Source organism: Calliphora vicina, chromosome 3 (genome assembly GCF_958450345.1).
Source record: "Calliphora vicina chromosome 3, idCalVici1.1, whole genome shotgun sequence".
In the NCBI taxonomy this organism is placed as follows: Eukaryota; Metazoa; Arthropoda; class Insecta; order Diptera; family Calliphoridae; genus Calliphora; species Calliphora vicina.
The window spans coordinates 58,506,693-58,522,322 of NC_088782.1; the positions used below are offsets into that span (position 1 = coordinate 58,506,693).

Sequence of the window (15,630 nt, forward strand, 5' to 3'; positions counted from 1 at the left end):
AACGTGGCTATGCTTGCCGATCACTGCTTTAAATTTCAAACTCCTGAAATTTTATACATTTTATAACACATTTCTCTCACTGTAAAAACGTACACAGACATTTATAGTCTCCTATAAATGAATTAACAAATAAACAAACTACTAGAGAGAGAAACAAAAAAAAACATTTTTCAAAAACATACTCCCAAGTTTAAATCCTGTTATAAATCATTGACAAAATCACCATCATCATCCGTACGATGAGATTAAGTTTGTGGGTAATGAATACAATTTTCATAAAATCATTAACTACCAAATGTGGGAGTGTGAATGTTTCATGTCCCAGCTGTTTTACAAGTAGCCAAAGTAATTTTCACTAAAGTCTGATCCCTTGGCTGTCTCCAATTTATACATGTTTGGGTCATTTGAAACGTATGTGGTCTTTGTAGTGCAGAGAGAAGTCAATTGGTTACTTTATAGTCCCAGGTAAACTAGCGTGTCACTTTAGTGTCTCTAAGTAGTCAAGGGTGAAGTCACTTGAAACTTTTATTTTGTACTGTATTTTAGAAAGTAGTTATTTTACCCACCAGATGTAATAAATTGGAGAGTCAATTGCCACTTACTGTCCCTTTGTAATCTGAAGAGTAACAAGTTTAAATTTAGAAGATTGGTCCCCAAGAATGTAGGAGTCGGAGGATGGTTTGTTTACAAGAAGCCAGTTATTGGACGCTCTCTTTCTAACTAATACGTGAGTTCCCTGAGAATGAGTCAACTGCTAAGAACAGAGTTTTATAATGTCTCTTTGTAGCAGGTATCTGGTTAGATTGAGTAGTAGGAGATGCCTCTTAGAGTTTCCGTCTAGGACACGTACATGTCAAGTCAATTTCTGATACTTTATTCTGAAGTGAAGCATATCCAAGAGAGATAAACAAATAGCAGTCGATCGGGATAAAGTATGGACTATAAGGAGGGTGAGGCAAAACTTCTCAACCACTTCATACTAAATATTTTTAACAGGTATTGCAACATCTAGCCGCATATTCTGGTGGTTTTTCGGTCAATTCTCACTTAAAAAGAATCTGTTGCGTTTGCTACAGGTTCCCTGTGATGTTGTGGCCAGATTTCAGCAGCTTATATTAGATAGGACCCTTTTGGTCCCACCAAATGCAGAACATTACCTCTTAGCGCCCTGGATATTTAGCTTTGGTGTTGATTCGACTGGTTAGCAGGGCTTCACTTACGCTTCGGGTTATCGTAATGTATCCATTTTTCATCGCAAGTAATGACTTTCTTTTATAGCTTTCAAGCATAATTTCGGACATGCAAAATCGACTTTCAAGTTCTCAAGGCTTCAACTCGAATGGTACCCAATTTCACTGCTTTTGGATGAATCCTACTGCTTGAAAATGTTTTGAAATTGCAGATTAACTACTTTCGAATGATTTTGCAAGCTCTTGTTGCGTTTGACAACAAACTTCATGGAGTAAAGCCCCCAATTCATGGGTTTCAAACTTGTTTGGCTGGCCTAGACGATCTTTGTCTTCCATGTTAAAATCACAAACTTCCAAAACGCACAAACCTTCTGTCGCACGTTGATACCAATGAAACACATTCGCCTTAAGCTTCGGTGAGCAATCGGCTAAATAAATAAAGCAAAACTTCTTGCATAAGACGCTTTGTTGCTACAAAATTCCATAATTTTCGAAGCAAATTAATTGATAAAGTCACTAGTTCTAGACAGTCTTCCAGAACTGTTGGGGTATTTGAGATTGGTTGCATGTCCCTATCTCTGTGTGTATGTGTGTTTGGAAGAGTGTGGTCCAAAGTATTATGACTTCCTTGTTGCTTGTTTCAAATGTGATCAAGTCTAATTCATATCAAGGATATAAATACATTTATAATTATTTTTTTTCTTGCTCTGTTATGTTTCAAAATGCTTTATTCTCTGGCATATTGAGCAGTATAAATGAATGAATGAACGAATATGTGTCCTGGTCCTTCTTGTCATCTCATAAATGTGGGTGTAAATGAGAGTATTTGTTTTCAAATCGAAACCGAATGAAAATAAACAAATGACCAAGTAAAGTACTTAATACTATTCCAAAATAACTACGGGGGATGTTTGCAGGACGGTCGATTGTAAGTATTTGAAAAACTTAAGGATCCTAAGAAAATGATTTGAATACGTAGGAACAATTGCTGCCTATAAAGAGAACAGACAGGACAGATTTGGAAACAAATTTACAAATATTAGGGGTCCTTTAGAGCCAATTAGAGCTGAAGTTTTTCGGCTTCAAATTTGCCCCAAAATTTAATCATAGAACCCTCGTATAATTAAAAGCATTTCGTAGTTGTTACTTGGTCTATAATTGCAGCAACAGGATGTTGGATTATATGACCTGTATAAACAAAAACATTTAAATTGTCTGGTTTTAGAACATTTTTTTCCCTTCACAATTTTTGTTCTACTATTTTTCCTTTATATTTTGCCAAGGAACAACAACATGTGTACATTAGGATGGCCCTTTTATATATTCTGAAAATATTCTTCGCCATATAAAAACCAAATCATGTAGATTTGAGCAAAATCGAATAACATCTACGAAAGAAAATATTGGCAGAATGGAATGCATTTTCGGGGTTCGCTGCAACCCCATTTTCAGTACTCTTTCTGTTTCGATACTACAATATATTGGACTATAGATATTGTATAACTATGGGGTTATGACCAAATATAAATATCAAATCTATTTTTTAGAAAAACGTATTAGAATTTATAAAAAAAAAATAAAACTTTTCTTCACGACATTATTTTACATGACATATTTTACGGCCCTATGATCCTTGTAGGCGTTCAAAAGGAACAAATACACTGGTGCATATTCCTATAAACGCACTTAATTTTTTTCTGAATTTTTGTTATATCTTTGTTGTTCTCATCCAAAAGCAAAACAGTACTTTTTGAAAGTAACCAAGTTTTTTTTCTTATTCTTGTTATTTGCCTTAATTATGCGATCAAATGTTCTTGGTGCTATTTTAAGTAGAAGATTCGTATAAACGCAGACGTGAAATTTGTTTTTAAAAAAGTTACCAAAAATAAAATATCAATTTTATTTTTTTTTCAACCAAAGGTACGTTTCTAATAGTAACATCTCAATTTACTGCAACTTTTTTGTCCGATCAAGAAAAGATTCAAATTAAATTTTTTCACGACCAAGGATGTTCCAATTGAGAAATTGGACGTAAAATCGATCGTTCGGAAAGTGTGGTGCGAAATTTCTTGAAGAAAAGTAAAAATTATGGAGTTCGCAAACCTACAAAGGGAAATACAAAACTAACAAGAAGACAATTTAATCTAATAAAACAAGAAGCAACTCGCAACAAATTGAATTCCACACAATTAAAGAATAAATTGAATCTTCTAGTGACTTCTAAACACTTTGCACACATTTTACGAAACGATGAAAAAGAAAATCGTCTAAAATTCGCAAGAAAATATATGAAATGGACAGATGAGTGCAAAAAAGTAATTTTCTCTGACGAAAAAAAATTTAATTTAGACGGTGCTGACTCATACTCATGCTATTGGCACGATTTGAGATCAAACGATGTTCGGATGTCAAAACGTAATTTCGGTGGTGGCAGTGTTACAGTTTGGTCAGCTTTTTCTGCAGTTTGCAAGTTGAAAATATGTTTTGTTCCGACAAAAATGAATAGTGCGATTTATAACGAACTGTTGGAAGATGCTCTTCTCTCATTTATGGATGAAAAATGGATGAAGATTGCCTATTCCAACAAGATAATGCTGCAATCCATGTTTCTAAGCAATTGAAATCTTGGTTTAATGAACATAGCATTCCTCTGTTGGACTGGCCGGCTTGTAGTCCGGACTTAAACCCAATGGAGAACTTGTGGGGATACATGGCCCGTAAAGTTTATGCAAATAATGCCCAGATAAAAGCATAATGACTGTGACAGAGCTGAAACTAAAAATTAAACAAGTCTGGGAGGAAATTGATTCCGATCTGCTTAAAAAATTAGTGGAATCAATGCCAGACCGTATTTTTGAAACAATCCATAACAAAGGATCATCCACACATTATTAATATTAATGCTACAGTGGCCCATAAATTAAAGTGCGTTTATAGGAAAATACCCTTAAAAATGGCTGTTAATCTCGAAAAAATCGTGTTAAAAATATTTTTTCCGATTTTGACCCATTGTAGGTCCATCTTACTTAGGTCTTATATACGTCATTGCAAAGGTCTTTGAAATATCTATCATTAGATATCCATATTGTCTATATTAATGACTTAGTAATAATTTGGTCAAAAATAGGTCAAAAATCGAGGTTGTCCTGGTTTTTTCCTCATATCTCAGTCATTTGTGAACCGATTTAGCTGATTTTAAATAGCAAACTTCTCGAAAGCATGTCTGACAGAATTATTGAAGATTTGGATCCCGAAGATATCTGGGGTCTTCACAAAATTGATTTCAACAGACAAACAGACGGACGAACATGGCTTAATCGACTCCGCTATCTATAAGGATCCAGAATATATATACTTTATAGGGTCGGAAAATTATATTGTGAAAATTGCAAACGGAATGACAAACTTGACAAGGTGAAGAGTATAAAAAGGGCCACCCTAATATACATACATCATACACATACGAAAGAGCACTTGTCACAGCCTTAGCACACATTACATTACATATTCAGTCCTTCATTACATGTCCTTCAGTTACAGGGACAACTAAATTCTCTTCTTTACAGTTTAGTTTATCACAACATGTTACGTACATCCTACACTACAACCAGAAAGAAGACACAGCTCTTAACTAACGCCTCGCTAACCCACCTACCACCTTTAAGAGTAACAGATTATACATCAAATGTATACTCTTGACCATGTTTTTTCTGTTGTTGTTTTTGTATTCTTTAGAAAAGCTGCTGCTATTGCGGTTTTTTGTAACAAAGTTTTCTCAATTATCCCACAAATTTGTGGCAAGGAATTCTGTTTTGTTAGCATCTATCAATGTGAAATGTTGGCAAAAAAAAAGGGATCCATTCAAAGTAAATTAATTACATCAGAATGATGATTGTATAAGAATTAACAAGTTGAATTTTATAAATTTCTGAAGGGTGATAATGACTGAGAGAGGTAGAAATTGCGGGATAATGTGAGGAAGGTTTGCTTTAAATGGAATCAGCTATGTTTTTTCAGGTCGTAACCTAATATTGAAATTAATCAGCCATTTATAACTGGCTGATCCAATATATATAGAATTTCACATAGGCGTAGAAGAGCAGCAGAGCGATGTTGGAACTGGAAGTGGTTTGTCTAAAATCAAAGATTTTAACATATTCATTAATTGAGCATAATTGAGGAATTAGGCTATTTATTTGTTTATATATTACAAAGTTATATACATTAAAAAAATTATAATTTTAGAATTTCACCATAACTTGGAACAGTTTATTCAAACTATCGGATATAATTTTTGACCGATTTCATTCAAATTTTTCTTGTCACAAAATCGTATTCAGAATCCGAAAATAAATGATTTTAAATTTGAAAATGTAAGAAAAGATTTATTGTTGGTGTTTTGTTTAAGCTTTGATATTTTTACAAATAAAACTTGAGTGTCTGTAATTCTCAAACACTCTATAATTTTATTTGTATAATATCTTTAGTTTTTCTAAAGCCTTTTGGAAAAAGGTTTCCTGATGATCTGGCCTAAGCAACCAGTGAAATGCGCATAGGAACTAGCTGATCCCCCAACAATAAATTTCAGTGAATTTATCAAATTAAAAATTGGGAATTTAGCATAAAACAATTTTACTAAAATAATATGAATTTTCGTTTTTTTTTTGGGGCCGAAAACAGCTAGGGAGTGAGCTCGAAAAAAATCTGAATATATGTTTTTCCTTAAAACTTTTATTTTGATTTTTGTTGATCAAGTTACCTTTGTATGCCAGTTATTATGTTTAATGTCAATTGTGTTAATTTGTTGTTAACCTGATTAAATATTTTCAACAAAAAGTTGGCCAAAGGTCTGCCGTCAAACTGTTTCCAATGTTATTAAACAGTAGCGGGAGAACTTGTCCGTTGATAGAAAATCTGGTTCAGGTATAAGGAATGGTCTACATGATGTTTCCAAATCCAATAAATAGAAAGCATTATCAAAAGAGCTCCCAACATATCCGGTAGGAAAGCAGTCCGGTTAGCTCAATACTCGGACTATTTGGTACGAAAATTTAACGCCAATGCAGGTTTAAAAACATACAAGGCTCAAAAAGTTCCTGAAAGGAACTCTGCTAAAAATTTAGAGGCCATAGGCAGAGCTCGGAAATTGAAGTCAAATTTTATACAAAAAAAAAACAAACGAAATGTATGCTCTGGAAATTGCTGATGCTCGAGGGAATGTTGTAGAAAAGTTTAGGACCCAAAAGCAGAACATTTTCCAATAAAGTTCTTGGTATGGCAATTAGAAGCTTGATTTGGCATCCTGTCACTATGGTAAGCAAGATGTTGAGTGGTACAAAACAATAATGAGAGTCAAATCCTCAAATCTGCCTGGAGCTAAGGCCAGTGGAGAGATATTAGGCTGTTGTTAAAAGAGAATAGAAGAGCACAAAAAAATGTGTCCAAAAGTGTGGTAGATTTTAAACGGTGATGGACTACCTGGTCGAACAAAGTGACAGAAAGCACTATAAAAATCTTAATGGAAGGAATATTCCCATACACAAAATATTTTCAATTTTGAACTTTTGAAAATTTTATGTCTTGAAATTTTGTATGTAGGCACTTCTCCCGATATGTAGATCCAATAAGAAGGGATTTTTGGAAATTCAAATTTTAAGGGGGTAGAATCGTTATACATATCTACAATTCCGGGACAAAAAATCTACACCAAAAACCAACTTAATCTGAATTTATTCAAAAAATAAGTGGACATGTGTGTGATACTTTTTAATTGTGGTACTTTAAGGGGAAAAACGGGCGAAAACCGAGTCTTGGTACTTTTTTTGTATCCCATATCCCAGAAATTAAATGGAATTGTACTCCTTCTTAAAATATTTAAAATGGATTTTGCAACTTTTTTGATCCCTCTTTTTTGTACTTTTTTTACATTAAAGTGGTAAAAAATGTGTATTATAAAACGAATTTTTAGCGTAGTGTCTGCTGGGTATATGTTAGTATTTTAATGTTTAATGAATTTTTACAATATTTTTGAGAATTTTTATATTGAAGTGTTTAAGTTTTATTTATTTTAATACAAGTATTTCTGGCTCACTCTTTAATACTCAAAATAAACTTAAAATTTCATCTACAAATCTTATTGGAATCCCAAATCAAATTACTAACACAAATGAATACACTGTTTTAAAGCTCTGACATTAACAAACGTGTTGATATAAATTCTCAGTATCATTATTAAATTCATTTTTTATTTGTTGGTTGGTTTGTTTTCTGTTTTTTGCTTCCTGTTTACATTTATTTTTTTTTTGCCCAAACATTCCGTAAATATTTGTTCGGTCTCTCGGTGTAAAATAACAATAAAAAACTACTTCAAATAATTAAAATGAGATTTTCTGTTTGTGTTGGAAATTCCTTTGCTCTGCTACATAAATTGTCCTTTTAAAAACTTCAATTAAATTTACAGAATTTTAAGTGTTTAAATGAAAAGTAAAAACAAATTGTTACAAATTTGAAAACATACCTGATAAAAACTATAGTTATTTGCAATAGTATCACCATGGGCCCTCTGATGCTGATACCACGAATAAGCTCTTTTGGCCGGTGATATTAAGATCGTTACGATTTTCGAATGTGGCAGTAGAGAATGTGCCCTCTTCGGCACCATTTCACCATCGAAATAGGTGGCACTCTTTTCGAAGATGTAACGTGGACTGGAATTGGGTGCTACAGTGGTATTCACTTCGGCGGGAAAGAAATCCATATACCAATCTAAGCCTTTATAGTAATTGTTGCCATTGAAGAATTGTACCTCTTCGTAAGTATCCGGACTGGGTATGTTGCTAACAATGCCCGAGTGCATCGACAGGAATGTATACAAAGCGGTGGTGCCGGTCTTTTGAGGTCCAATAACCAAGAATTTTGGCAGGGAGTCACAACTTTTGGTCTTGGACCAGATCTTACGATGTCTGGGATCATCACAGGGATTGCCCCAAATGGGATCAACCTCTTCGGGATGCAGGCGAAAGTACATTTCGGCCAATTGGATGGGCGGAGCTGAGGCCAACTTCAGATTGGTCCAACATTGTAGAAATTTAATGACCGACTGGAAGGTGTACAGGGCCAAACGGTCGGAACCATAGTTAGACATGTGAGTCATAAAGATATTAATAGGATTATAGACTATAGTCTGAAACAGTTCACCGCCCTGTATAGATTCATCCAGTTTATCACGGCCACCAGGGTAACGATCTATGTACATGGTGTGGGTGAAGAGGCCACAGGTTTGACGCGGCAGCACCATTATATTGCGATGTATGAAACCTCTTCTTAAGCGAGCCGGCCTCAAATGAGGATATTCCTCTGTTGAGGTGACCTTAATGTGCCAAACCTTCTTCCAGGCTTCATATAAAATTTCATGGGCGGGATAGACACCTGAATGATGTGGCGATATGGAGTAACCCGAGTCCGTGGGTATGCTGTGTTCCACGGCAAAGGCATGATTAAGTTGCATCTCCGACATGAGCAGTGTGACATTATCGTACAAATGCGGTTGCTGATGTTTCCACATGTGCGAAAACCAATTGAATTCCTGTACATTTTGCAGCAGAAAATCATCGCCCAGATTTTCCTCTCTAGTGCCATGATGATAGTATTTCCCTGAGAAGCCTAAATTGAAACGGAAGCCAGGCACCATGCCAGCAATTATCTTTTGTGTGGCCACTAAAGCCCTAACATCGTCCGGCCTTAGCCTAGTACCCTTTTCACCCACAAATATATCATCAATATCCACCAAAATCATGCGCTCCAAATTCAAGCTCAATTGGCCATGACTCAAATAGGACAGGGCATCCAGAAACAGCAAGCGATGCAGCCAAAATTTCAAACTACTGCCAAAGAATATACGCTTTATGCCATCATACTGGCCATGATCTTGTAGCACGGTGGATAAAGGCAGATGGACTTGTCCTCCCGCATCTGAAGGATAATCCTGACTGTTACGCTGGGCCCATTCGACGGGCTCATAGGTGGAATGATTATGTTGGAAAACCGTCCAATCATCACCGGGTAAGGCACCCCAAGCTGTTTCACCAGCTCTGGTTAAACGCAAAACCGGCGAAGCAGGATTTAAACTGGCATCTCGTAGTCTTAGATTTGTATGTACAAAGAGGGGAAATCCTTTGAGTTGTGCGGCCACCAGTGTCTCTTCACTCGGGCTTACAAAACCGACAATGCCCACTGAATATTCGCGGCAATATTTGTCCAATAGTTCACGATTCCATTTGTCCATGTGCAGATATTTATCGAGGTTTTCAAAGACTATAACGCCATAACGACCCTTATCCAAATTGGTTAAGGAGGGAAGACTCTTGCCGGCCACTTCGATTTTGTACCTAAAATGAGAAAGAGAAAACAATAATTAAATACATGATTTACAATCAACTGAATTTAATGCAAATTATAATAAGTAATTCCAATAAAAAATATTTACAAATTTAGAAAGTTCATTTATCCTAATTTTAGTTAATAAAATATGTAAAGCTTCAAAAACTCATTAAATGGTGCAGATATGGATTTATAGTACGATATAAATCTACCTCCTGTGATGCATACAACATCAAAACTGTGCAAAAGACTTACATTTTCCCATCAAACGTCAAAACTCATGGGTTATTTCCACAATATACAAATTTTACAATCACTTGTCAATTTAAAAACAACAAAAAAAAACAAAGAATTCTCTTTTTAGGTGTTCAACCATGTTTAAATTCATTTTGTGTTGTTAAAAAACAAGAAAAATTAACAGAAACTGGTGAATAAATAAAACACATGTATGAATGTGAATGCAAAAGGCTCCCAACATAACTGAACGTTTTGTTAAATAACATTTAATATTTTTGCACAATTTTCTGCATGAAACATTTCTGAAGCTGTCAGTTGTAATAATAAAATCTATGAACACGTTTTTTCTTTGTTCGGTTATTGCGGTTGTGCCCTACAGTAGACACTGAGTAAATCAATACGAATTATACTGCTAGTGTAACTATCTATAAAAGGCAACTATCTAGATTACTGCACCAACAGGATGACAAGTGTCGGCTGTGGTTTAGCTCTTATTAGATACAATAGAGGCTACTGTTTATATTTCTATTAAGTTCTCTTAAAGACCCTTCTTGATCCTTTTAGCAGTTTACTTTCTCCTTTTTCCCTTCCACCATTAGTTGATACCAGTGCTAAGAACCTGATTGGCTAAAGATGACAAGTCGCTTAGAACAATTCCAAGGTGACGGGATACTGAACTTTTGTAATATTTTTTGTGCAGTCAATGTAATTTGTTACTACATCGATGATCCCTACCTTATGTGGGAGCTAAGACTAAATATGCACCAACCATCATATAATTTAGTGACATGATATCTGTATATTGCATTTCATATGGATATAAAATTTTTACAAAATATAAGCTGGATTTTAGTAAGTCGGCCTTACATGGGAATTATGTCCAATTCTAGGGCGATCGTCATACGATTTTCTTAAATACGAAACAAATCAGAGCGTTTAACTGATTTTCGAATGCCCAATTTACAAAATTTCAGTACATTAACTTAAACAAAATATTTTGATTCTCAGAATGTGATTAGATCGATATACTTTAAGGCAGAACCAATATTGTTAGGCCTGACAAACATCAGCACATGCATATTTAATCCTTCCCACTATGTTGGTGAAGGGTATAACAAACTTAAAGGTTAAACATCCCTTCTGAGAAAGACATGGCAGACCTTTCAGATAATAGTGATAAAAGTCCATCAAAAATGCTCTTAAATCCGCCCATGAGCAATTTTAAGAAGCAACAATATAAGAAAAGTCAGATAGCGTTCCTGAAGTCAAGATACTCGAAGTCTCTGAATTTTTTTTAAGAACGTGCCAAATGCAGTCACTCATCAGTACGATGCAAACGATCACACGTATAAGGAGATTTCTTACAGCATATCGCAAACATTATCTTACGAAGTCTAAGTAAAATTTCTCCATCAGACAATGGAGGGTAAAATGCCAAAAAGGAGAAAGATTGTCGAGAAGACGACCACTTAAAGTCACGAACATAATTCCTTTCAACCCGCCATGATAAAATTTTTAAAGAAACAATAAAATAAGAAATGTCAAAAATACATTCTTAAGTCAAGATACTTTATATCTCTGATATTTTTTTCAATAACGGCCACCACAAACTATAACTCTGAGGAGTTTGAAGACTATGCGAATTTTCTCTCTAAGATAGAGAGGGTAATCGCAAAAACCAGAAAGGTCCTCGAAACACGACACTTCTGTTTAGAATTTATAGTCATACACGAGACTGCTTTTAAAGGGGTAGCTAGGATAATATGCAGTGGCTTGTGATAAACCATGTGGTAACGGAATGATATTCCATCGAATCTTAATTGGCAGAGCTCGTAATGGACTATTTATTCTTCAATAGGGATGGTCCGGTTGCTCGTTTTGACTACGCTGAGATTTTACTGGGACTTCTAATGATATGCTTTATTGATTTATTGAATCTGTCTGTTATCGACCTTACAATAAGTATTTAAATCATATAACTAAAATTAAAACAATTTGCTCTTCAACAAGAGAGCCTTCATGGTTAACTGGCACTCATCTTAGCGGGATGGTAGATCTGCTCTACGGAGCCTGGATTGGGTTTGGATCTGCACAAGTTGTCTTGCAAGCGTATTGGGATGGTTTCGCAGCTTTACAAATGTGAAATCAATAAGACAAGCAGTGAAAAGCATCTCGGCTCATATAATTCTGATGAGACTAAGTTACAGTTTGGTTAACCAAGATGAGTCACGAAATTCTGTTTATGAAGCTTAAAATTTATAGGGAAAATTGGAAACATGTTGGGGTGCGAATAACGAGGTCCAAAAATAATAAGAGACGCTTAGTGCAGCTTATTAATGGTAATCGGAAGATTTTTCCACGCTAATGTCAGTGTTAACGGATTATTGGATGATCGGCAAACATGTGAGTATAATTCAACTCATCATTCAATGAATATTGTTGCAGCCGTCTGGATCTTGATAAAGGTGAAGCACTTATTCATCTCCTCTATTAACGTCCATATTATTATGTAACCAACAAACATCTGGGACATGGGGAACCAGATTGAGTAACCTTATTAGATACTTCAATGCCACAGGTTCATTTAGAACTCTTGAACATGAACCTAATTTGAATTTGACACTAACGAGTGTCTTTGTCTTTGAAGTCTTATCGACTCTACTTGATATTGTGACTATTATTAGCGAGGCTTTACGCACGGTCCACAGGATCTTTTGCGCAGCCTTAAATTCTATTTGATGATAGATCAATTACATAAAGGACGTTCCGAGTTCCATTTAATCACCATTGCCGAGCAATAGCAAAAGTTGAAATCGGACAGAGTAATGAACCGTTTAGACTGTCCAAGTCTTGGTAGATTATTCCAACATCGGGAAAATTCCGATTCAACCCAAGTACGAATACGTTCTATAGTCTATCCACGTGGGATGCCAAAGAATGGTTCAGAACCTATGTACGAGCGTCATTACCAGCATGGCTTTCATGGCTAGGTACCAAGCTCAAGGTGTGCTTCAATATGTCCAGCAGTCCATAACAACACCAGACCTCATTTAATATAAACCTGCCTATAATAAATCGTGATAGCAAAAACAGACGAATCTGTTTTCTCTGTGTAGTGTTCCTTAATCTACATGTCTGATTTATCAACTCATCCCTTTCAGGTATAAGCACACTAAGCTTCCTATGTAACACCAAAGTTGGTGACATTTAGTCCGATACAGCAATACTAGGATCATTCCCGAAGATGCCTATAATACGCATGTGCCCGGTATTACAAGGGATATCCCCGGAATCCTATAGTATTCCTCCATTATCAATATATGCAAGGTTGGGATGTGTAGGATTTAATCCAGAGTGTGAGTGGGTCGGTCCTTATGGACCCCACATTTCCATTGAAATTGAAGAATATTGGAGTTATGGGTATGGTTATGTGCGAAACATTACAAATTTATCATGGATGGTTGTGGACTTTTGACTTCGAAGATGTATGGTCCAACGAAGCATCCAGCCCAAAACCCTCAACAAACAATGATAGGTTGAGCATTTTTTTCCAACAATCAGATTTGGATTCTCTGAACCCCAAATGATGAATATTTTGAAAAACATGAGGTAAAAATTTCCTTCATTGCTTAGGATGATCAACTAACTCTCTTGGCTATGCCTGTTCATTAGGCTTTTGTTCAACGTCAATTGAACGTTGTAGAATTGAGACAATGTTCTTCATTAGAGAGCTTCTGAATATTTGGAATTCTGGTTTACAACGCGGATTTGATATTCTTGAACTAATTAGGTTGAAGGGCTTGTTTTTGGACGACCAGTGTGTCTAGTATTAGAAATTTATCCAATCTCCGTGATATTGTCAATTACTCTCTTCACAGTTGTCGAAGTTAAGTCAATATTCCGACCATATTTGACGGTCAAACCTTCATCATCTATGTATATAAAAATTAAATGGTCCATGTATGTAATGGCATCACGTGAGAACAGCTGGAGCGATTTGGCTGATTTTTTTTATTCGATTCGAAATTCTCAGGAGATGGTTTGTAAAGAAAAAAAATTCCGGGTAAAACTCGGAAAATAATTTTTTGGAGTCAAGTCAACTTTAATAAAAAAAGCTCCCTAAAGTATGCAGTACAAATTTAGATATTTTATTTGCAAATAAATAAGAACAGGCAGGTGTATGTGGGCTGGAGAAACTTGAAGAACTAACTAACATTCAACTAGTATTAAATAAAATAATAGTCATACATTAATTGAAGCTGCGGCAGGAGTGAACAATAATTCAATACATGCAACTGAACTTGAAAACAGGAACATCCGCTGTTGGTCTTCATGACAATATGGTTGAAGGATGATGGGGAAGGACAAAGTAGAATCCCACCACGCCAGAGTATTTTTCAAAATTACATTACCATTGAACTTTAAGCGAGCTTTTCTCTTATGAACATTCGAGAACGACTATCGCAAACGATACAATACGGTTCACTTATGGCACAATTTGTGGCAGCAAAGCCTAACATTATTCATCGTGATTAATTACTACATATTACACAGATTCGTTATTTTCAAAATTCTCTACAATTAATTTTCAAAAATTAGAATTATTTGATTTTGCGAAGCATTTTAATTGGTCGGTCGGGATGGCATAGCATGACAATGTGTGTGAGTTGTTATAGCAATACACAACATTATGTTTGAGTCGTCACAACAAAGCAGAGCATGACATATTTAAGATTTGTGCTTTTGTAACATATATTTTTTTTGAGCAAAAATTGCATATAAAGTAGTTTGCTTGAAAATTCTGATAACAGTTCATAGTAATCGATCACACTATGCATTACTAATTAAAACAAACACTTGCACATGACTCCCACTGTTATAATGAAGTAGTCGAATATTGAAGTATGCTTGAATGTTCGTATTAGCCCCTCTACCAGAAATACAAAATTTATTTCACTTTGTACTCCCTGCATGGGTATGTATGATTTGAATTTGTGTATTTTATAGTTTTTTGTTTTGTTTCCGAAACAGCCAAACATATCAAACAGTCAAACAACAACTTCAACCATGCATCGACAGCAACCTAGATTTTGCAGCACAGTGTAAAAATATATATGTATAGTTTTTTGTTGAAAAAAAAAATAAAAATAAAAACTATGCTTTATGTCGTTATAGAAGATTGTGTTAATAACGACGAATGCACACTTTAAATTTCATATGCAATTTTCTCACATCAATGGCCATGTATACCGCGATTTATTTTTAAGTCAGCTTTTGTCAGGATTTTTCATTATTGCAACGAACGAGTGAACGAACGAACGTTGGATGGATATATGGATGCAGCAGAAATAATATGAGCGAGTGGCTGGCTGACTGACTGGTTGGCTGCATGGTTGGAGTTGGTGGCAAAAATTAATGAAAAAACAAAAATGAATCATGATGTTTGTGTTTTAGATTTTCATTGTGAAAAATATTTCGTGTAGTGGGTAAAATTAACAACAAAAAAAGGAGCAGGAGATGAAAATAGAAAGGACTGGCAGTTTAACAAAAATGGTGGCAAGTTGTTGTGCCCCAGAAATAACCATAAAATACAATATATTTAGAGAGGGACTTGATGTTTTTTTTTTAATATTATATATTAAGCTATTTATACAAACAACTATGTTAAATTATAAAAGTATTAAAATAAATTTTCGAAAAACTAACACAATTTTAGAATTTTTATGAATCATCCTATTGTATAAGAGTACTTGCCTTAAGTACTGCTAATTTTTGAAGCGAAGTTACTTACACTATTTAGAAAAATTAACTATTAACTTGAACT

General features: G+C 35.0%; 1 protein-coding gene across 1 annotated transcript in view; it reads right to left on the reverse strand.

Moving 5' to 3' along the window:
• sfl (N-deacetylase and N-sulfotransferase sfl) overlaps positions 1 to 15,630 on the reverse strand; it is a 152,412-nt gene that overhangs the window by 31,535 nt on the left and 105,247 nt on the right. The window contains exon 3 of the mRNA XM_065503168.1: positions 7,708 to 9,577. Coding sequence (XP_065359240.1) covers positions 7,708 to 9,577 — 1,870 coding nt within the window. The remainder of the gene's footprint in view (positions 1 to 7,707; positions 9,578 to 15,630) is intronic.